The sequence below is a fragment of the Epinephelus moara genome, chromosome 16 (assembly GCF_006386435.1).
Source record: "Epinephelus moara isolate mb chromosome 16, YSFRI_EMoa_1.0, whole genome shotgun sequence".
Lineage (NCBI taxonomy): Eukaryota > Metazoa > Chordata > Actinopteri > Perciformes > Serranidae > Epinephelus > Epinephelus moara.
Window position 1 is genome coordinate 45,164,023 of NC_065521.1, and position 24,516 is coordinate 45,188,538.

The following is a 24,516-nucleotide window of genomic DNA, read 5'->3' on the forward strand; positions in this document are numbered from 1 at the left end:
ATAAATAACAACAAAAACAAATAAACAACAACAAAAAACATCAGTATCTGCTTTCGGCCAAATTGTTATTTTAAACATCAGCATCAGCCCAGAATTTAAAAATCATGAATCACAGCAAACATTAAAGCTTAAATCTCACTGAAACACACATTATGCCGACGAGGGCTGCGTCCTGACAGTCAACCAAACGTTAGTCGACCAGAAAGGTCATTAGTCAGCAAGATTTCATTGGTCGCTAAGTCGCAGAAAAACAAACAAACAAACATGAAACTCTATCAGGAGCTGTGCCTTGTCAAAATAAATCCAAACCTGTATGACTGGACCATGTGTGAGTTTACTTTGAAAGGACAGCCACAGGAAGTGTCCACGCTCAGCAGTCAGACAGGAGTCAGGTTAATTTCCAGGGCTGGTACCTGCGGTTATTCCACAGGCTAGTTAATAACATGTCGGGCAGGAAATCCAAAGTGTGGGATCATTTTGAGAAGGTGAAGGACGAACCCAAGGTGATATGTAAACTCATCTTCATTGGTCGACTACAAACATGACGTATCATCTGAAACATGGAAGTAGCTACATGCCCATTAGCCCACAGCGTCATTAACAGGCGGCTCGCTCAGTGTGTGACGTGCACTTGGAGATAAAATATAGGCCTATATTAATGAAGGTTCATTAGTACGGTTTGTATTTCTCTGTAATGTAGCACAGTGTTAACAATGTTACTGATACTATTCTTTCTCACACCTTCAACTCAAACCACCAAAATATATCATTTAATCATTACATTCATATCAGAAACATGCAGGAGACTAGTCCACTGATGGACCCTGATGAGGACTGTTGGTCCACTAGGAACATTCAGGGGCAGCCCTACAATACACACACACACACACACACATGGTGACGAGTATAAAGGAAACAGAGACAGGAGGAAACAGAGAGACTGAATGGGTCCTTTGACTGATGCTGCTCTCAGCCAATCAGAGCCTCTGCCCCCTCCTCACAGTTGGGCTCTGTGATTGGCCGACAGCAGCAGAGACACACAGTGAGGGAGAGAGAGAGAGAGAGAGAGAGAGAGAGAGAGAGAGAGAGAGAGAGAGAGAGAGAGAGAGGAGAATAAGACAGAAGAAGAAACTGTCAGAGGACGCTCTGCTCTCACCTCCCTCTCTCTCTCTCTCTCTCTCTCTCTGTGTCTCTGCTTCGCTCACCCGTGTTGCTGTGTTTCCTGAGGAGAGAGAAGGGTTTAATGTGATGGACCTGCTGCTGCTGCTGCTGTTCACAGCGCAGCATCATGGGGGCTGTAGTCTGCTGTGCGGCGCAGGAGGACAGCTGATGAGCCGAGGATTGTGGGAGATCAGAGTTTGGAGATGTGAGCTGGTGGACGAGCTAGGCTCATCAAACTCTCTGTCTGTCTGACCCTCCTCCTCCTCCTCCTCCCCCTCCTCTGCAGCCTCCTCATCTCTGCTGCTCACCTCTTCCTGCTTCTTTCTGTCAATTCTTCAGCCTTCATCCCTCCATCGTCTTCCTCAGCCTCTCAGTCAGGATGGGCTGCCGTTTCACTCGGACGAAGGTGAGTGACCGAGCTGCAGGTGTGTTTGAGCTGAGAGAGACAGACGAGACGTAATGAGATGTGATGGCTGCTGAGATGACCTGCTCCCTGTTAGATTACTGTAGACATGCATCACACACACACACACACACACACACACACACACACACACAAAAACGCTAACCCAGATAGTACCAGTGAACCCAGACAATGACTGAGGGAGACGCTCTGATGACTGAAGGCTAAAGGCTATTAACTCTGCGTGTGTGTGTGTGTGTGTGTGTGTACTGGTTAAAGGAAGACCTCCCCCCCAAAGCACCATTTCTATATCCGTCACTCCCCACAAGCCTCAACTGTAAACACAGGATCCAAAAATGGAGGAAAGTCTTGATGAATTGAAGTCACTGGGGTCCACCTTTAATAACAGCAAGACTGTATCAAAACATCTGTTTGCAAACTCTCACACAACTCGTGCAGTATAATCTAAGTTTCATTTATCCAGTCGTAGGCTCAGTGCTTCAGAAGGTGAAACTCAGGCTGCTGTCAGCCCTAGAGTCGTCTCCTCTGGTCTGAATCAGGGACTCATGTTGTTCCAAAGTTGTATAATTGCCTAGAGTTGGTTCGTGTTCTCACGGCAGCATTTACAAGAGGACCAGATCAAATGCCTTGTGTGAGAAAGCTGCTCTTGATTGGTCAGAATTTCCATGTGGGAAAAATCCAGGAAGTAAAGCAAACGTTGAAGAAGAGTACACTTGCAAGATAAATGTGACACTTTCTAATGTCACAATGGAGGGACAACTACGCAGGTTGATTTTAGCGCTGCTCATCGTGGACTATATTGCTGTCATTGTTCATTTTAGTCAAACCATACAGTTTGAATCACCTCTTCAAGAAGGTCTCGGTCCAGTTGTTTTGGTGCACACCTGAGTGTGATTGTTGTGTTCACACCTGCACAAACGAACCGCACTGAGGGGGCAAACAAACTTGAGTTTGATTGAACCGACTCTGGACCAGCAGCTCCCAGAGTCCTGCATCAGGTCGGGTACCCAGCAAGTGACTCGCAAATCAGGTGATTCACAGGTGGTGTTTTGTCTTAATATTATTTCCCAGTCTGGCTCTGGGTGGAAAAAAACAAACATGCGGGTAAAATTGAAGGTGTTCGATGATAAATACATCAAAATAAGAACAATTTAATTTAACATTTTAAAGTTTTAATCATAGACTGTAAAAATAATGGACGTAGCTTCGGTGACGTCACCCACTGGTTTGTGGACTCCCGTTTTAAAGCCTCGAGTTCGGCATTTTGGCTGTTGCCATCTTGTTTATCAGAGCAGACCTCTCATCCAGAACCATATTTTGGTGAGAGGGTGGAGCTGTGGAGGAGCGAGGGGTGGATCTGACTGAGAAGCCGAGGACGCTATCAGCAGACGGCCTGTCACTCAAAGCACATATGCATGCATATCACATGTTAACATGTGAGTTATATAAAAATTCAGCCCCTGTCATAAACGTTGAAATTAGCTACACTGGGCCTTGTGTCGTCAGGTCAGGTCAGGTCGCAGCACTAATTGCTCATATGTGTGGTTGGGGGGCGGTTGTGGTGTTGCAGGTGCTGTTTTGGTTTAGGAGCAGGTCTAGAAATCAGGCCTGTGAAGGACTCGGGCAGCTCCTGTGTTCAGCAGATTTAAATTACTGTTTTTGTCAGCGGCGTCTGGCTTTGAAGAGAACACGAGTTTCACTCTCTCATCATACGACAGGATAAATAAGACTTGGATCATACTGCAAGAGTTGTATCAGAGTTCATAAACAAATGTTTTGATACAGTTTTGCTGTTGTTAAAGACGGACCCTTTGACTTTGACAAATTTTCTCCATTTTTTGGATTCTTCTTCAACAAGAGAATAATAAGTTATTTTCACGATTTAAAGTAACACAGGCTGAGTCCACAAATGGTTATTTGGGGGGTGATGTTGTCCTTTAAGGTTAGGGTAAGGGTTCAGGAATGTATTATTTCAATGAGGGTCTTCATTATACAGTTAAATACCCAGCTGTTAATTTCAGGTGTTTCCATTAAAGACTTTGACTTTCATGTGTGAGGTTACAGTTTGGTCTGTTAACCTTCACTCTTAAAACCGACATCCAGATCTCTCCCTGACTCTGTGTCTTTAAAGGTTTAGACTCTGTCAGGTGTTTGTGGAGTCATCCAGTGTTGACCCTTTCGTCTGTTGGTCTGCTCTAAACTGTGTTATTATGGATCCCACTGCTTTTCTTGGCAGGTCCAACCATGTTGTCATCTGCTAGTACGACCCTTAACCATGACCTCTCTGCCCTAACTCTAAGCGTCTCCAACCTCATCATATCTACCAGCCAATCACATCACAGTAGGGCGGGACTTGCTAAGTAAAGCAGCTTGTAACATAAGAGCTCCTCTAAACTCCATTTGTCTGTCAAAACAGAAACCAAAACAAAATGACAGCCTGACATCCATTAACTGACTAACAGCTTCATTTTTAAGAAAAAATACAAAAGGATGTGAAAAAACAGAGAACTTTCCTTTTAGTGCAGCGCTTCATTGACTCAGTGAACTTTAGCACACGTTTCAAATCGCTATCTGTTTAAACGACACTTACCTTTCTGGAAATTTTACGCTTTTCTTTGTTTAGGTTGAAATGCTATTAATAAGCTGATGGCACACTTCAATGTAAGTGAATTCCACCAGAGATAAAAACTCATAATTATACCATTCTCATGGTTCTAAGAAAACTCCGTCGGATTTTTCTCCTGTCCTGTCTGTCTTCCCCACGTGGAGGCCTCCGACTGACATAACCGCTCGCCTAACATCTCGGCTAACAACAGCCTGTGGATATAAACTTTTCTCCGTAACAATGGCAGACACATGCGGACCACCGCTTCCACCTTTAGCCGCTCCAACAGGGAAATCAGTTGGCAAAAGAAAGAGTATAGCAGAAAAAGCTAACACTGAGAGAGAACTCGATGCTACAAGAGCCAAACCTCGGGTCAACATCGGCTCTGCTTTCAAGCGATGGCGAAGACTGATGCAGCTTCATCCTGAGCTAAAAAGGGACGAGATGGTCGCAGAGTTTCTGCTGGACGGGTATTTTTAGTTTGCCTCTAATGTAACATAGGCTATAACGTTATATATGACAACACAGCATCCAGTCGCTAATGGCTAACGTTAGCCTACTGTAGCGTAGCCTCTGAAACATTAACGTTATCTTCCTTGTGCGTTTCCACTTACTAGTAATGTTAACGCCACTATCTAACGTTAGCACTGTGACCTTATTCTAAAACTCATCAGTCATCACTGACTCCGGTTGAGTTTTAAAACTCCGGGGTTGCATTTGACTGTCTTGGTTGTAACGTTACACTCGCTCTCCTGTTCCGTGTATCTAACATTACCATGCCAACGCCTACGTCTATCATAGACGTAATGAGGACGTAATGGAGGGGGGGATGGGACTTTGGAGGGAGGTGGAGTTGTGGATGTTCAAATTTTTTCTAAGTGCTGTGTGAAATGCAAGAAAGGTAAGAGTAGCTCTAAGAGGAGGTGAGATTTTAATGTTTTGTGACGTAAATGTCTATTTTATTTTCTATCGGCTTTGCTGACAGACAGCCGGCTAGCTGCATTAACATGCGGAAACATAATGCCCAGTGCCCACCATGCGATCTCTGCTAGTTAGCTAGCTGCTCTACACTTCTTGGCAGGCGGGCAGGAGCAGCGCCACTCATTCAATAGTTAGCACTGGTAATGTAGCTACAGATGTGTACAATGTGCCCATCCTCCGGTCTCCCCACAGGTAGCCCCTGTGACTTTATTTTGAACCACAAAAGGCTTTTAAAATAGTTAAGTATGTCAGCACCACCAACTGTGCTGAAGCTGCTAACAGTGCTAACAGAGCTAGTTCTACGGGGGTTTTGCCGCTAACAAATAAAGCTTGAATTAGTGGTGAGTGATGTGGCCCCGAAAATAATATCAGGATATTTCAGGGTATTTTTGCGATAACAACATTCTTTGACAATATGACAAATTAGTAAAAAATATATATTATCAATTTAAGAACATAGAATTACAACAAAATAAATGATCTAGTTTTATAGTTTGCTTCAAATCTTCAGTGAAAACTAAAGAAAAATTATCTCTCGTTTCTTTAGTTAGTGAACAACAACAGTAACTCAGAGTCAGAGTCAGATTCTGTTACAATATTTATGGTACAACTAAATCAAATCTACCACTAATTACACATCTAAAAAATGTCCCCTGGGATCTATATATATAAATCAACACCCCTTTTATGCTCTGCCATTTCTCCTCTAACCATCAGGCTGTAACCTGTGACAGGCTGTTATGAGACAGTCACATATATGGAGTTTATTCATGTAGGTTTCCATCAGCAAAGGTTTGTGACAGAATCAGAGAGGAGAGGGAGAGACGCTGTGCTGCTGCCAGAGGAGCCGCTGAATGAGTTCCCTCTGAGCGCTAAGAGAAGGAAAACATTCAGGACGCCACACTTTATTCCACACTACTGAAGCTGCTCCTCTTTTTACTGGAACCACCAAGGAGTCGGTAATCATTTTGCTTTCAGTCATGCTTGTTGTTGCCGTGGGTAACAGTATGACATCAATATGTCAACAAGTCGAAATATCACAAGTATCACAATATGAATTTTCCATATCATATTAAAAATGACACCAGCATTATTGTGAACGAGGTGATATGGCACACAGAATTCACCTGTACGTGCTGAGGCAGATATTTTAAGGTAATATATACCTTTGTTATGAGTCTTAAATATTCGTATAATTAATCTAATTATTGCCAAAATGCTGAATGTTTCTGTTAAAAAAGAGAATGCAAGACAACACATTTTAAGCTCTCTCAAATCAGTATGTGGTTCCAATAAACAACTTGGACTTTGAGCTGAAGCTGATATTGATCTTTATTTGATTGTACAGAGGACATTTTAAATTCTTTAGAGCAACAACCAGCAGAGCATGACTTCCTGTGGTGACTAATCTGCAGCAGAGCAAACAGATCGCTCTCACAAAGCAAAGGCGGAGGACAACTTGGTTTATCTGCTTTGTTTTTCTATTTGAACACATTACGTGGAGTGCTACAGCCTCGCTTCCATAAATGAGTCCGTCACTGAGTTTTTCTTGGAAAGTGTTTGTTGCGTGTTTGTCCTGGTTACTGAGCACTCCTCCTCATTTCTGTCTGCATGTTACAGCGCGAAGCCACATCTCAGTAATTGATGTCTGTGGATCTTTTCTCCCTCGTGCTGATCAGTGACGTAGAGCTCCAAGCTTAGCCGTGTTTTCATTAAGCGCCACCTTTCCTGGCTGAGCGCCTCGCTGATCACAAGGCTCGGCCGGCTGCGGTTCGACGCTCCCTTTAGACACGCAGAACTGAATAATCCGCGGCAGCGACGGCAGGACGGATGTTTCCTGGCACACATTCACCTCTGAACGCTGGAACACACAATTATCTGGTGTGTCAGAGGAGGTTTTATCCCGGACCCATTGATGCTGTGGTGCGCGTAAACAAACACCTTCTCAGATGACCTCCTGTAGCGTACACACAGTTGAGGGCCTCTGACAGGCAAGACAGAGAGACGAGGGAGATCATAACTGGATCTGATGGCTGCTGAGGCGACCCACTCTGTGAGACGGAGGAAGACATGCGTCACATAAACACACACGACATGAGATACAGTCACTATATATACCCGTCTACATATATAACATCACTTTATATAGAGATGAGAGAGGACGGTAAACAAAGGTCTCTTGATATCAGACAGAGCTGTCGACCTGTTACACTCTGTCTCCATCTTCAGTCTGACTTTCTGTCCACTCTAACTGGTTTCTGTGAGGGGAGGACGATTCAATTCACCCAATCACTAAAGACTCGAGTATCTGCCTGGACCTAACGTTTAGGTCTAAACTGATGCAAACATACTGGTTTTGCTGGAGTTTTAAGAGTGCAGCAGAGCAAAGTCAAAGCTAAGATGATGGGCAATACTGAGAAGACCTGTCAATTCAGAACAGCCTCAATAGGAGCGTCTATCTTCTCTAAAGCGCTCGCCATTGTTGTTATTACTCCTTATTGGTTTTAGCACATCGCTTAACAACAGCTTGACAGTGACGTTGGTCGTGCTCATGGTGTTGATTGACTAACTGTTGGTACTCCTGCGGCACTCATTGGATTGTTTTGTTTTTTTTTTACTTTATTTCACCCGTGAGGCCGATGTTTCGCGACACGATGCCAGACGAATTAGTCAATTCTGTGATAATATGACTAGTATGACTAGTTATTGCAACTTATCATTCATTACAATTAATGTATTTTATTCTAATTTAATTAGCTTTTGATTTTTAAGATTATATAAAAACATTGTTTCAATTAAATTGTATGGAAATTAAGAAATTAAACAATACATTTAAATGTTCCAATGCATTTTATTAAAAAAAATCAGCATAACATCAGCTCCAACTTGTTTGAACACTGTAAACCCAGATTTTGTTTCTAATTAAACTCCAGAGTAATCATTACTAATTCTTTCATGTTTTGTAAAAACATACTATCATTACTAAACAACATTAGTTGTTTGTACTATTTAGCTGAAAGATTCATTGCACTAATCATGTTAAGCAGAGATAACTTGGTGTGTTAACTTTTTGTAAGAAAGGGGAGGGGCTAGTCAGCTAAATGCTAAAGTCAACTTGGAGATAAGTTTACTTTAGTTTAAGTTTACTTCTTGAAATGAATGAACACCATGCACTTGCAAAGTCAGCTCAAACAGCAGACAGAAAAAAACTGCGTCAGCAAGTTATCTCTAAGTTAGTCTGAGTGGGCGGAAGTTCGCTGCATAGATCAGCCTCTCATTGGGCGGAACGAGCCACCCGCTGAAGTCCCGCCCTACCACCTCCGGTTGTCATAGTCGACAAACGTCCTTTACTAACTTTTGCGGTGTTTGATCTTGCGGGGATGTAGCCATTTTTCTGTCATGGTTCGCGTCCTGTAGGTGATATTTTTGTGGGCGTGTTACACCAAAACCTGTTTCCCCCCGGCAATATTTTTGCAAGCACACCGTTGCTGTGGCACCGCCCAGAACGATTGTGATTGGTTGAAAGAAATACAAGCAGCCAGGGTGTTTTTTTCTCCAATCTTAAAGTGAGAGACCTTTCTTTTCTTGAGAAAGGTCTGGTGAGCGAGACTATCTCTAACTTTACTTTAGCATTTAGCTGACTTATTGTTAACAGACCGCTCTTTTGGGTATTAAAATTCCCCACAAAGATAACTACAATAGTTATTTCACATTCTAACCATTCCTCTTGCAGCTTCACGGTCTGCCGCCGCTGTGCAGGTCCCACCAAGTGTAAAGCGTGAAATGGACGCACAGATTAAAAGCAGCTGGCCTCGTCACATGACAAACAACTAATGTTGTTTAGTAATGATAGTATGTTTTTACAAAACATGAAAGAATTAGTAATGATTACTCTGGAGCTTTATTAGAAACAAAATCTGGGTTTACAGTGTAGCCGATTTCAACATTTATGACGACTGTACAGACTTAGTTTATTATTATTAGTTCTCTTCACGCTGAGATACAGGCCTATTGTTTTTAAAAAAGTTTTCTTACACCTCTGCTGATGACGCAGATAAAGTGAGAGCTGGCAATGGATTATGGCGATTTGCTGATATGCATTTTTATAGAGGTATTTTAAGAGTATGATGTTATTCATTTATTTATCTTTTTGTGTTTTTCATTACTACGTTGGGTATAATGTTAATTTGTCTATGTAATATGTTGTATGTTGTATTTCTATGGCTGCAGTATGGGTGTCCCACTCTGTGGGGGTCAGGACCCCCAGGATGGGAACCAGTGGTATATACAGTATATGTATGTACGTGTGTGTGTGTGTGTGTGTGTGTCTGCATGTATATATAGTGTATATAATGTAGGATTATCTAAGAGTTAGAACAATGTATTAATAAATCAATAACACACACCAGATGAGGCAGAATGTGTTATTTTATAACATGAATTTAACTGCTAATTAATTATAATAATGAAATGTGACTCTTTCACACACCTTCATGTAAATATTACAGAGCTCAGGAAAAACAAAAATGTTCTCAAATACAAAATGTAAGTGTGTCACCATTCTGTCAGCTCAGGACATAAAAGGACAGCTCACGCCCTGAAGGACATTCTGTCATTATGTCTCCTGAGTCTCAGTGACGACGGGACTATAATAGCGGTGGTTTGTGTCGTAACGTCACGTGAAAGTTAAGATGCAGCGAAGTTAAAGAGACTCGGTCGTAACAGCAGCATGATGTAGGTCAGGATTCAGCAGCAGCAGCACTGTGACCCCTGGACCAGCACTGGAATCTTTACACTCTCAGTGCACGGCCTGAGGACACACACACACACACACACACACACACACACACACACACACACACACACACACACACACACAATCTAGGAACACAAACAGACATTAACAAAAGAAAAATAAAACAGGCACACACAGATACAGAGAGACGTGCACACACACAGAAACACACCAGTTCACACATGTGGAAACCTGCTTCACACAGACATACGTGCACTAACATACACACACACACACACACACACACATACAGAGCTACACAGAGAGAAATCAGAGTGATGTGATGTGCTGTACCCTGGAGGAGTGTGTTGCGCTCGGCTGCACTCTGACAGTAACGCAGGCTGATCTCTCCTCTCCCTCCTTCTCTCACAGTTTCAAGCTTTTGACTCAATTTTCACTCAAAGTGCAAAACTCTGCAAAATGCGACACTCCTCGTTCTCAGCACAAAATCACGGTCAGCATGCAAAATTAAATTAAAGTGTCAGATGCAGCGAGCTTTACAAAACTGTATCAGAGGATCAGATCTGATCCTGTGAATTTTACTCACTGCAGTTTCAAATAATCCACATTAAATCAAACTAAAGACTTTCAGCCTTAATTCGAGGTGTTTTAAAATAATGTGAACACCACAACAGTCTACAAGTAAAAACAAGTCCACTGCTGTTTAAAGGCCCTGACACACCAAGCTGACAGTCTGTGAATATCTGTCACACCACTGGTCCTTGCTGGCTGTTTTTAGCCCTTTTGGCTGATTCAGCACGTTACATCAGCGACAGCGGAGCCTGCTGGTGAGTGAAATCACTGTGATTGACAGTTCAGCTCGGCGCACGTGAAGTGCAACATCAGTGACTTCAGTAACAAAAAGCCAAAGTCCAGAAGGGGTGCGACCAAAACAAACTTGTTCTCTGTGTAGAGTTGAAACAGAATGAGATTTTTTCAGGACTCTAAGCGTCTCAGGAAAAATCAGTGTCATGGTATTAAAGAATTTTTATTATTATCAGTTAGAATGAGTCTTATAGAATACAAACAGAAGGGTTATTGTTGGTTGAACAAATATTTTATTACTATAATTGAAACTTGAAACCATTTTCTTGATGGAAGTTTGTGTAAAAAGTCTTTTAAAAATAACTCAAATAAAGGCGAGATTCTCCATCCTGTTTTTTCAACATTGTAGATGAGCAAATTTACACGCCATCATAACCATCAACTTTTATACCTTGAAACTGGTACATTGCTGCAACCCCTTCCACAAGGTAAGCTTGAGCTCTTTGGCAGAAACGTCTCCTGATGCTTTGTGTTATTATGTACGGTAAATACGCCCTGTTCTTTCAACACTGGATTGTGTTGTTACTGTGCTAACTGGCCAGCTAGCATCAAGAAGCTCCTCTGATTCCCCTTTTTAAATGACAATTACAGACGACTGCCGTCTGCTGGTGTGGAGAGCTATTTCTTCTCACATAGGCGCTAAACGTACCTGCTGGTTGGCTGCTGGCTGTAGTCTCTGCTGTGTGTTCATGGTCAACATTTGGCTGAGACACAAGTGACGTGAGGCGACGCAACAGTTGGCTTTCATTGCTGCTAGTTCTTTGAAGTCGGTTTGGTGTGTCTGGACCTTTAGACACAAGAAAGTTAACAAGTACATGGGTATTTCTGAAAGCAGGTTTTTCCTCCTGCAATCCCCAAAAAAGTAAAAGAGTGCTCTGAAAAAAGTTGCTAGGCACGGTGCTTGTTCTCGAGGTGGCCGCATGCCGCAACATATGTTTGCCCCTCGTTGAGAACAACTGAAAAAAGACGCTGAGAACATCTGACTTTAATGTAACGGGGAAATACATTCACAGACGGGTCAAATGACTCTGCGGTAGTCACTGGTATTTATCAGCTCTGATTAGCAGTGATGGAAAAACAACACCTACAGTAATTCTAACCCCCTAACCAGCGAGATGCAATGACGCACCACCACAAAATACCGTCCATCTGCGCCCAACCAGCACTCAGACATCGTTTCAAATGAGTCTGTGTCGGGTTTGAAAGAGAGGCCGAATAAGTAAGACATAAAAACTACTGTAGGGTTTTCACAGGCCTCCGTGCTGCTTTCCACTGTTTACTAACCAGTTTTCCAGCCTGTCGGTGACTTCAAATGTGACACACCAAAAAAAACCGTCAAAAACAACCCCACACACAGAAAGGCACACTCGTCTGCTGCAGAGCCGTGTGCATAGCTCTGGCCTAATGGCAAAGGGAATGATTATCGCCTATTTACTTCCTGTTTGTGTCTCTCACCTCATCCTCCAAACCTACTGAAGATGTAAATCTTTAAGATCCGACAAATATGAAGACTGTATTTGCAATGGGACGACCGCCATTCTGAAAATTAAAGAAAGAAACAGCAGCCTGACTGATTTTAGCTGGAGTGAAAAAAATGATTGAGGAAAAATAAAAATGAAACACAGACGTCACTTTTTGGGAATGAAGCCCTCATATATAGTTTCATTGTTAAAAGATGAACGCCTGCAGCCGAGGTGAGAGCTGAGGTTTTGTCTCAGAGAGGATCAGTGGCGATCTTCCATCTCGGCTGCTGAAGCTGAATGTAAATGTTTGATGTGGAAGACGCGAGCGGAGGAGCACACTTGGTTTATTTGTCTCTGATGAGAGGCTGACAGGAAGTAAGGCAGCAGAGCAGGACGATGTTTCATTTGATTGTAAAGAGGCTGACAGTTTGACATAAATGGGTGGTGGTGCAGGACTAACGGCTCTGTATCGCCTGTGGATGTACAGTACACTGTACATCCTCATAGAGCTGCTGGGAAGCCTAGAGCCACTGAAATAATGGCGGCATGTTTTCAGGTTTTGGTGCAGCGGATAGTGAATGATTATTATGAAGGTGACCAGAATGAGGTGCTTTTTAAAAACAATACTCCAAAGAAAACACCATTTTCACAAATCTGACCTTCAGACCTTCGGCCCAAAATTCATAAAGTCAAAGTAAACTCCATCTGTTATGATTAGAACTTAAATAATATAACTAATTAAACTGTCACATTATCCTTCTGACAGAACCATAGCAAAGTTAGATGCATCAAAATACAGCTGCCATTCAAATGTTTGATCGTGCAATTGAATATTTCAGGGTGAAAGCCTGACACTCTCGGTATGTACAAAAGAAGATGTGACTCACTTTCCACTTCACCCGAATCACCCAGCTCACGCAATCTATTTTCCTCCTGAATACTTCTGAATCTGCCAGCCTCAACAGTCGAAGAATACGAGTTTATATAAAGGTCTTTGCCTCGCTTATGAAAGTGAGATGTAACTTGAATCCTATGTGTCCTGTGGTTGATTAATACCCACACGTGTCCTTCAGTTTTTCAAAACCAAAGCTTATTTCCAAAGGTGTTAACACATCATCATTATTAATGTAAGTCAGTGAGTAAGTAAAGTAAATATCATGTTATTCAAAATGCTTCACATCAGTTGTTCCACACTATGTGTCATGGAGGGTCAAGGGTCGGCAGAATTTAGCACAACAGCAGCTGTTTCCACTAATTAACACACCTTCAGTCAGAACAAGAGGAAGTAAATTTCAGCTGCTGTTTATCTGGAACAGAAACCTGCAGAGTGTTCTGTCCTGATCTCCAACTTACACTAAATGGCTCGGTCTTTTATCTTTTTATATAAAGAGAGTGTGAATCATATGCCACGTTATGTAACACAATTGTAGTCAGGGATCCCAGAAAAGTTAGAAACCAAAGAACTGACTGACCTTGTATCGGAGACTAAACTCCCACTTTGCCACTGCACATTTATGCTGCCTTAATCCTTCATCAATACCACAAACAACACCTGAATGCTGCTCAGTAGAAGCAGGATGATATGTACTGTAGCATCACCGATCTTTAAACCAACCTGCTCCTGACTTTCTCTTAAAAGCTACATCTTTGAAAAAACATAAAAATGAGTTCTTCTCACAGATGAAGCAAAACTGCAGCATGTAAAAATATAACTACTGTGTTGCTGTACATGTACACAATGTGGACCATGAACATTTTCTAACCTTACAGTAAGCATTCCTTTTGAGTTCAAACTATGTTCCCTCTCACCAGGCCAAGACTCGTGAACCATCTCGTCACCGACACCGAGAGGAGCTGCACTTTGTGGATGAGTATGGCCAGCCAATCAATGTGCAGGTGGAGGCGAGAAGGGGACATGGTCACAGGAGGCGGCGGTCTCGTTGTGCCATTGAGTGCCAAGTCCCGACCGAAAGACACTGGGAGGCCTTGAGAGCCATGGGACTGATGGATGGTGAGGGAGGCCAAGGAGATGGATACAGTGCAGGGTAGGTAGGCTGCGTGATGGGGGGCAAGGCCTGGGGGAAAAAAGAGGTTTGGGGTGAAGAGGTCACGTTTTAGTTTGTGACAATAACAGATGTGATTGACGGCACAGCAACAAGCTTGTCAGTTTTTAGCAATGCTTTTTATATTTGTGGTATTTCATGCCACGACTAATAATAATCATAGAAGATTAAGAGTTAGATGAAGCTTTGAAAAGAGTTAGAGAATAAAAAACTGTACAATGGTAATGAGTTTTAGAGTGGGTAGATGGTTGGGTTGGTAACTGTTGGACCTGGGGTAAACAGTTTAGATTTAAGTAACTTGGTAAAGGCTTGCAAACAGATGGGAGAAGCATAAAAGAGTGGAAATAGGGTTAAATGTTTGTGAAAGGGATAAAAACTTCTGACTGACAGTTTTGTTGTTGTTGTGTGGCGTGAGGTAAACAGATGGGATCAGGGCAGAGAGTTTCACATCAAAATAAACATTTGAGAATAGGGCAAACTTCTGAGACAAAACTTTTGACCTGGTAATCCCTGAAAACAAGGTATATGCTCAGACATCAGCTGGTACAAGATTAGAACGGCGAACTGTAACTGGGAAAAGAAGTTGGGATAGGTACTGAAAACATGGAAATGGATAGAAGTTTGAACATATGGTGAAATTGAATTTCCCCTTCGGGATTAATAAAGTATATAGAATTAAGATTAAAATTAAAATTAAATAACAAAAATTAAGTTAAATTAACTCTAGGAAAGGAATACTGGGTTATGACTGTGGGTAAGAAGTTAGAATGAGGGGAATAAATGGTATCTTGGTAAGTGGAGTGAGAACAGGGTAAAAATCATAGATAGGTCAAGGTTGGGAAAGGAAAGAAATATGGTATGATATATTGTGGTAAAAACAAACAAACATTGGGAATTGGCTTAAATTTGGGAACTGTGATTTAAGACTGCTATCTGGGTTAATGCTCGATAATGATGTCAATAATTGGGAAATGGAAAAACAGCTGGAACAGAGGTCAGAGGTTTGGACTGGTCAAAGGCTTGTCCCTGCAGTCATGGTTGTAAGTGGGGCACAACATTGGAAATCTGTTGAAAACTCTGGGACTAGGGTAGGACTTGGGATTATGGCAAAGGATTGTACTTGGGGGTTAATGGTGAACAGTGGGGGTAAATAGTTGGACAAGGGAATTATTTTGGAAACAGGATGAAAGTTTGGAGCTAAGGTAAAAGTTCTGGGATGGAGAAACAATTTGGGACCAGAGTGTAAAGTGTAAAAACAGGGAAGAATTTTGGGACATGGGTAAGAATTTTGGAATGGGTGAAAAGGGTTGGAACTTCAGTAAAAGTTGGGAATGGCCTTAAGTATAGATGTCCCTGATCCCGATCCAAGTCATTTAGTATTGAGCATACCTGGCCTGAGCCAGGTGCAGCTGGCAGCTGCACAGTGCACACTTCAAGGACATTCAAGTTCTTAAAATCAATCCATTGTATATGCTTGACAACTGAAAAGCTCTGCAATGCATTAAGAAAAAAAAATCCTGTATCCAAGCTGTTCCTTACTGTTTACTTATTCTTTTAAAAAAAAAGAATAAGTAAACAGGTCTAAAATAAAGAACTTTCCTTTTATATTTTGGCCTTGTCACTGTCTGGAGGGAACGTCTCTGTCCTTTAAGAGAGTATCCTCCATTGTTTGTCGCTTCAGTGCAGCTTTGCCTGAGTTACCCGGATGAGCTGTAGTTCATTCAGTGTTTATTTTCGTCGTTGTGCGTAGTTTAGGCTACATTAATATAAAAATGCAGAGAGGGGTCAGTGTGGTTGTCGTCGGTTCAGCACCACTGCTTGTCTCTGTCTCTCCCGCAATTTCGTTGTATATGTAGCATTTTTTGTTCCTGTGCAATGACAATAAAGAGTTTCTATTCTATTCTATTCTATTCTGATCCGCCTGCGGGTAGATATCGTGCACCATAAACGCACAAGACTTTCACACTGTAATGGAACCAGTGCTCATAATATTGATTAAAAAAACATAAATAAACAGTCTCATACTGAGTTTTTTTTGTTTCTCCACGGGCAGGGCTCAGCTCCTGCTCAGTTGAGTGGAGGAGAAAAGGAGAACAGAGAGTTGGAGATGGCTGCACTGTCAATAGAAACACCAGTGTGACAGCTGATGTTAAAGAATCGGATCCTCTATATAGCTCAATAAAGCCGATCCAAATCAGTTAAAAAATGCCTTGATCGGCCCTGATACCGATCTTTGAGATCAGATCGGGACATCCCTCATCTTAAATGTATGGACTGAAGTAAAAGGTATGAAAAGAAGACCTCTACTTCAGCCCATGGATGACTCAAACGGAAGGACAGTATTTTTTTCTTTAAGGTTCAGTTTTGCATCGAGTCTCTTGGCACGTACATAAATTTTCATGAGTGGAAGGTTGTTCTGCTGAGACAGCTGTCAGTGCAACACATGCTATGATTATACATGTGGATGAAGACTATAAATATTCATAGATACATTTACATATCATGGCTCATACCTTTTCCATTTACGCACATCTGAACCGTAAATAGACCTACATGCTCTCGTCCTTATAAACTGTCTTTGACATAAGCTCCTTATAAAACATGACATGACCTCATCACTTCCTCTACACAGGCCATACTACGGTCACGTGACCATGTCACCTGACCTATACCCTGCCAACAGTCACATGATGATGTCACCTGATGTCTATCCACCCAATGGCTATCTGCCCAGATCATCAAATGACCAGCACCCGGGTAACAACTACCTGCCCAGCGTCTCCTACAGCTTAGATCACCTGGACAGACTGGACTACCAGGTGACTTATTCTGTTCTATTCTGTTATGTGCTATAAAAGTAATACATTTAGACTAATTTCTATGGCGATCTCTTTTCATTTTTAGGGTCCAGACATGTTGCCCTACCAGCCGAACTCAGAGAGCTGTCTGATTGGCTGCTATAACACAGAAGAGATGGAGCCAAAGAATTTCCCCAGACAGGTGGTTTTCAGGGATTTGCATTCCTACATTTTCATTTCTCAGCAGCTTCTGTGCCCTCGTTTCCTTTTTGCACGTCTTCCTCTCTTCTGCTGCCTCTCTAACAATTTCGTTATTTCGTTTTTTGTGCCTCTCCACCGGTGATAGACATGACCGGAGGCATTATGTTTTTGGGTTGTTCATCCGTCTGTCCATACGTCGGTTCGTCTCATTATTGTGAACGCGATACCTCAAGAATCCTTGAGGGAATTTCTTAAAATTAAGCACAAACACCCCCTGATCTCAGTGATGAACTGATCAGGCAGTCATAGGTCAAAGACTGTGACCTTGTCTCTCTCATTCTTGTGAGCTCCATATCTCAAGAGCACCTTTAGGATTTTTTTTCAAATTTGGCACAAACCTTCACTTGAACTCAGCAATGAACTGATTAGATTCTGACTGTCATAGATCAAAGGTCACTGTAATCTTGCATCTATCTCATTCTTGTGAATGCAATGTCTCAAAAACGCTTTAAGAGATTTTTTTCAAATTTGGCATGAATGTTCACTTTGACTGAAGAATAAACTGATTAGGATTTGGTGGTCGAAGGTCAAAGGTCAAGGTTACTGTGACATCATAATATTCTGCAGAGAACACTTACCTGGTGATAACTCAGCGTCATATTTGAGGGAACAGAAGGGGAGACATTTGGTCAGATACTGAATCAGTGACACTAGTTTTGGGTACCCACCTTTAAACTGTGCTGATTGTATAGATCTTCTGTGTGTGAAGCGTTTATGTTTTTGTGCAATTTACATCCATGTAATCTGCACAAAAACAAAAATGCTTATTTTATCCTCGTAAACTTTGCATGTTCCCTGATTCTGTGCATCCTTTGCACTTGTCTAATAACGGACCTTTACTTAAATTCAAATAATTTTTCTCTTACTATCTCTTCAGTCCGACTATCGCACTCCTTGGCGGTCTGATCGTCTTCTTGGATACCTTCCCCTCAGTGAGCTTGACAGCGGGCTGGGATGTGGCCCTGACAGCCCACACCAACGGGTGGCATTCTCTGAGGCTGAAACAGATGCCATGTCATCATTGCCGGGTCACACTCCTTCCTCCCAAGGCTCCTCCTCATCCTCTGAGTCGCTGATCTCCTCCGAACCTAGCGACTCTGGCTTTCACAGCGTCAGCACTGGGGAGCACAGACGGCTGCATAAGATTCATGGAAGCCATGCCCACCGACAAACTCACCATCTCCGCTCAGGCCACTCCCCTCGAGAGCAGAGAGGACGCTGGGATTTGGAGTCCATCCCTGAGACGACTCAGATGACTCACTCTGGAGCACCTCAGCCGTCCCGCTGCAGTGTGGGTAACAGCACGACCACAACAGTACATTTCCACAGAGCTGAGAGGAGTCCCACCTTACCTCGCAACCGCTCGCCACCTTCCCCTTCCATCGGTTAGTAAAGCTCAACAAATATTTCCCTAAACTATCCATCTAATGCCCCAATCTACAGAGTCTTAAGACAAGAAAATCAGAGCATTCTTTATCCAGAATAGATATTGGTCCTGAAAAAGGAGCTGGACATAAGTAGGCAGAATTTTTGGGAATCTTTAAAAACAAATGTGTGAATATTTTTGTGTCTATTCATGACGTAATGAGATTATCAGGAAACATACGTAAAGGTTTACATGTGAGTATCTATGTTTAAGACTTGGTCTCATTAAGAAAAATTTGACCGCTTTCTCAGCTGGTATTTGGACTCAAAATTGCAAAGTATTGTGAAACAAGGAACCAACTTCCCAAACAAGGGGAGTCTGATCTGAAGAGCCTGACACTGAGATCACATTTAGTGATCACACTGGATCCTGAAAGTTCTGCTGTGTTCTCAGCTGTGAAAATTCACGTGAGGGATGAACATGAATGCAGTATTTATCAAAGGGAAAACATTTTAATAAATCCCATTAATCTGAGCAGTTGTGTTAAGCATCAATGTCTTTGTGGTCTTGTTTAACACCGAGGAGCTACAGGGCCATTGTTGAGACCATTGTGAGGAAACTGTCAGGTGTAAGGGTCAAAGGTTGCACTGTTTTGTACTAAGGCACTGCATGGAGAGTTTTCTCTAGCCGCAAGGAGGTTTTACTGTATGAACGGGGATTTATTTATTTCAAGATGTGATGCAACACTCTGGACCTGTTTATGTCTTTCTGTCTGCAGGTTGCCGTACTGAGCCCTGCCAGCGGAGGGCGCTGTGGTTGGACCAACAGCAGGGAGGAAGCGGGACGATAGAGGCTCCAGGGCGGAGTCGAACAATAACAGATTTGAGTGAAGGACAGCGCCAGCGCAGGGCCAGTCACCCCAACATGGCAGATCCAAACACTCTGAGAAAGAGACTCCAGAACAGCCAACCAGGAACAGCCAGCAACACGCTGGGGCCGAGGAGCAGGGCCAGTTATCCCAGTAGCTGTCACCCCACCAGTCATCTCAGCATAGACAGAACCAGTCTGACCAATCATCAGAACGCACTGAGAAACAGCCAGGGCATGAGCCCGAGCAGAGAGGACTCCCTTTCTAAGAGTCCTGGATCAGGCTCCAGCGGGGCGTCAGACTGGCGTGGCTTTCAGACTCTTGGGATTCGCACCAGCAACCCAAAAGCACCCTCTGTTCCTTTCTACAGCACACTGGGTGCCCCACAACATAATCCCCACTCTCCACCCTCTCCTCGCTCCAGACTATCCAATCAGAAGTCAGTCAGGAACCAGCTGCTCAGAGCCCGAGCTTACCGATTGGCCAGGGAGCGCAGTGAGGTCACAACAGACGAAGAGGTGCGCGGAGAGGGGGAGAGAGAAGGTGAGGAGGAAGGAGAGGATGGCCGCTGGGCCGGGCGTTACTGGAACCGGACTGAACGGAGGCGCCACCTGGCGATATCGCGTCAACACAGAGAGAGGAGAGGAGGAGGGGAGGAACAGGCCGGAGGACTTCAGGGGTCGCTGTCATCTCAGACGGTGCTGGAGCTGAGCCACATGAAGCAGAACCGCCTGAGGAACAGCAAACTGCTCGATGATTGGACAACTGTGGAGGAGCTGCTAACTCATGGGACACGAGTGGAGAGCGACAATCAGCTTTGTCCCAGCCCTCTGTTATCAGTTACAACTGTCTGACTGGGACGACCTCTGACACACAGAACCACTACTGGTTGCTGCTGACTGATCCAACACTCAGGCCCAGATTCATTACAGGCTCTCATGGTGTCCACACTGAAATGACCGAATTAGAAAGACAGGCTTGTGAAATTGTCCCAACAGAGGCAATGGTGACGCATCTATCAATTACATATAATTCACATCATTCTGAGCCGTGTCAAGAACACACACAATCCACAAGCTCGCTTAACAACACTACCCTGTTTGTAGTGAATCTAGGATGTTTTCAAAGGAAGAGTTTGCACACACAGACAGTCGTAGCCATTCACAGTCTTGGTGGAAACAAGAAGATGGTAGATGTTCATAAAGACACCGTGTTTATTGTCAGTCCTTCAGCTGACTCCAAGAGTGCACAGCCTCCAAAGTCACAAAACAAAAGTCTACTTACGTGCTCCGAGGGTTGGGTTGTTTGCTAACTGCTCATTAGCTCAAGTAATTACTTTGAGAACTGAAAACTAGATATTTTTTCAAGAATGACCAGAAACTAAAAAGTGAGGCAACCAGAAGCATTTAATTAACAACATACAGGATGAGAAACTTTTGTATATGGAGTTCCCCAGGGATGGCATTTTTCTGTATGCCAATGGAGACATGAGAAGCACACTGGTTCCCTCATCAAAAAGCCTATGTAATTTTTCAGTTGGATTTTGGATTATTGCAAAAATTAATCTCTGTGGCAAACAAACATTTATGATACACATTTCGTTCAGCAAGATAATCTCCACAAATGAACACCACTTTAATGATTACTGAAGCCTAAATGCAATCACCAGAAGGTAAATGCTAACGTTAGGCTATAAACAAACTACACTACAGTCACATGACCCTAAACCACTACACTAACAAGAGTGAGCCATGTTCGGTGCGGCGCGTTGATGTTCTGTGGTCTCATGTAGCCACTTGTTAGCAACTGCCTTTTTAAAGACACATAAAATCTTAAAAATTCACAGTGGGGAATTGACCCTTCGCTAAGCCTCTCCCTTAATCAGTCACTGTCCAATCCTATGTTAGCAACCGTGTGTAGCAACTGGGAGGTCCGTCAAGCTTTCAGCAGAAGCTAATATGCCAAAGTGGCGTGCGTACGGTAACGTTACCTTCAAGTCCGACACCTGATACCCAAAAAGTGTCAAAGGTGGTGTTGAATTTTTCCCCTTCCCCAAGCCCAAGACCCAAGGAAGATATGACTAAAACAGTGTGGAAGACCACACGAACAGCTGAATCCAGCAAAGATCAATAAAAACACCTACGTTTGTTCAAAGTTAAGATGCTAACTAACGTTAGCTAACGCTAGCTTTGTGTGCTAGCTGCTCTCCCTTTGTCTGCCCCAAGGAGGGAACATAACTCAACATTAACTTAAATTTAAACCATATATTGTCTTAACCTGCTGTACAAGAACATTCTTTGTCCTTCACGTGAAGTGTCAAGACGTGGGGTGCCTGACACTTGCATTGCGACTGGTGAGCTGCTCCCTCTATTTTAATGTTCTCATGGTTTATACTGCCAGCAGATGATACTGTGAATGTAGCTCTCACATGCAAATTGAAGACCTTTCTGTCGGCTTCTGTCGATATCTCTGAACAGTTTTTCCAGAAATTTGATGTTATTTCCTTTGGAATATCTCTCACTGATATAGCTGAAAACTCCATATTTCTTATGCTAGGAGCGAAAGCTTGACGGACATGGCAACAGTAACTAAGGGGGGCGGGGCTTAGCGAAGGGTCAATTGACTGGTATATTTTATGTTGTAGAACAAAACATGAGAGTCTCTTCAGCTTGTGCGAACCACAGACCTCATTTCAGGCATTCAACAAAAACTCCTTAAAAAACCCACTGACTTCGAGATGGGGGAACCAGAAGTGCTAAAATGCTAACTCATTTCCAGGATTTAGGACTTAATCCAGGGGCATGTCTATGTCAACAGGCTGGTGAGAGTGTGAGGGAATCAACCAAATGGTCAGTGGGTACATTTACATGCACACTGATATTCCCCTGGTATTCTGAATATACAATATTCTGAATTTACTACGGGTCATGTAAACAGCTTATTCCATTTAGACATTTAGGTGTTTTTACAAATTTTGCATTTTCCGATTAAGACATGAGAGAAACACAAATATAACAAGTTTTCAGGTTTTAACAGCATTATTTGGACGTGTATACAGGGCATTCAGAATATGCATCTTAAGTGGGGTTTTACCGCCGTTTGTGAAACATGGCGTCTTGTTTACAGTCGGCTCTGTGTGTTGTACACAAACCAACTTGCCAACAGTTCACAGAGTTCATAGAGAAGCATGCCCAAAAGAAAACTCCACATTTCTGGCCAGTAGCAGAAACACACCTACGTTTAAACATTGTGAAAGACTTTGGTACCAACTGGTTTTTGGATATGCACAAATATCACAACACCGACCTTTTTAAGAAGGTGGTTTAGGGAATGACAGTAGAAGGCTGAGCTCACACTGTCCAACAAGTCCAGCACTGATGGAAAACTGTGAAAAAAATCTTATTTTGATCAAAAGACACTAAATGATAAGCAGCTCCAGCCATTCCACTGTTCTGTATTTTGACTTGATAAATGTTAGGACACGTTAATTGGAATATTCATTTTCATGAGCGATGTAAACAGCTTCGTACAAATTTTGTCTTTTTCGGAGTAAGGCCAAAAACAGAATATTTTGTGCATGTAAATGTAGTGACTGAAGTTGTAGAAACAAAACAATGAGCTAAAAGATGCCAAAAGCTGTGTAGAGCTGCAGACCTGGTGTAATCCGTCAGTGGGTTTGTCAACTAGTGTCCTTTTCATGTGCATTGTGTCACAAATGGCTAAATGGAAGTGACAAGGAAGGAGTCCACAAGAGATTTAGCCCACTCAAAACAAACATGATCTGTTAGATTAACATTAACTCAAATGAAGTGTGCAGTCAGTAATGAGAGCCATGCATGGATGCAATGTTTCATCGTAGAACGATTCGAATGATATAATGATATCTTACAAATTTGCGTCCCATGAAGGACCATATGTCCTGAACATAAAGTTATGTAATTAATGTAAAGTTACGGAGGTCAAGTTTGGGCAAGTAAAGTAATTGTGGTGAGGTTTAGGGAAAGAAACAAAGTGAGGATGTTACTTTAAAGTGTCACACGGTTCTGCACGTGTCTCCAGGGTACAGTCCAGGGGAAAAGTTTACAGTTTTGTGACCCATGCACCACCCCAACCTGCCTCCTTACAAGGCCACTTGGGGCTGCTTCCTTGTTTACTCCCGTCTGTGCATTAGTCTTGTGATCGCAGCCTTTCAAAAAAACAATGGGATATGTGCAAATTTGGTTGCATTGCTTTTCATAGGAAAACTTACAGTTTATGAGAACAGCCTAATGGCCGTGTGTCAAGTGTGTTCTGGAGGTGTCAAAGGTGCAAAACTAAAAAGCAATGATGCAGGGTGGATGTGTGTCGTAGGACAGGAGAAAGCAAGTAAACACATGTGGTGCTCCTCAAAGTCAAGGATGCTTCCTTGGTAGGACGGGTCCTTCCAAGTCGGGTCCTACAGAGACTAGGCAAGACTCCTTCCTAAAGCATTCGGTGAACACAGATTGGAACAGGCCAGTGAGTGCTCAGGTATGTGTCACTGAAGAGGCCCCGCCTTCAATTCCGGCAAGTTGTGCACAAAGAACTGTGGGTACTTCATGCCTGCTGAGGATACATACATGCATCCTTGAAAATTCTCTGAAGGAAGGTTTCGTTTATTGGTAGAATTCAAAGGATCCTTGTCAATGGAACAGTCCTTCAGCAGGATTCAATGACCTTGAAAGCCGTTTAAGGATCCTTCCTTGACTTTAAGAAGCACCAATGGAGCAGCTTTTACAGTCTGAAAGGTCCAGGTGAGCTTAATCAAGCCAACGACCCTCCAACATCAGCCACCTGCCTGATGAGGTTGGTACCAGGACAGCCTCTAAGACAGCGGTAGGGGCATCATATTTGCAACAATCTATGCAATGTTAAAATGAAAACATAG

At 42.8% G+C, this 24,516-nt stretch overlaps 1 protein-coding gene and 1 long non-coding RNA gene across 2 annotated transcripts; one reads left to right on the forward strand and one right to left on the reverse strand.

Annotated features, from left to right (window-relative positions):
• The first annotated feature begins 1,073 nt into the window (after positions 1-1,073).
• Positions 1,074-23,535, forward strand: LOC126403001 (uncharacterized). Its single transcript, XM_050065390.1, has 6 exons — positions 1,074-1,567; positions 14,067-14,299; positions 16,950-17,136; positions 17,222-17,317; positions 18,254-18,761; positions 19,521-23,535. The coding sequence occupies exons 1-6, from the start codon at positions 1,541-1,543 to the stop codon at positions 20,462-20,464; spliced, it is 1,995 nt and encodes a 664-aa protein (XP_049921347.1). The 5' UTR covers positions 1,074-1,540; the 3' UTR covers positions 20,465-23,535.
• On the reverse strand, positions 6,505-18,381 carry LOC126403013 (uncharacterized). Its single transcript, XR_007571276.1, has 3 exons — positions 18,243-18,381; positions 14,064-14,329; positions 6,505-7,222 (listed from the first exon to the last, which is right to left on the reverse strand). It is a non-coding gene; the product is annotated as an uncharacterized LOC126403013 (long non-coding RNA).
• Positions 23,536-24,516: the final 981 nt, after the last annotated feature.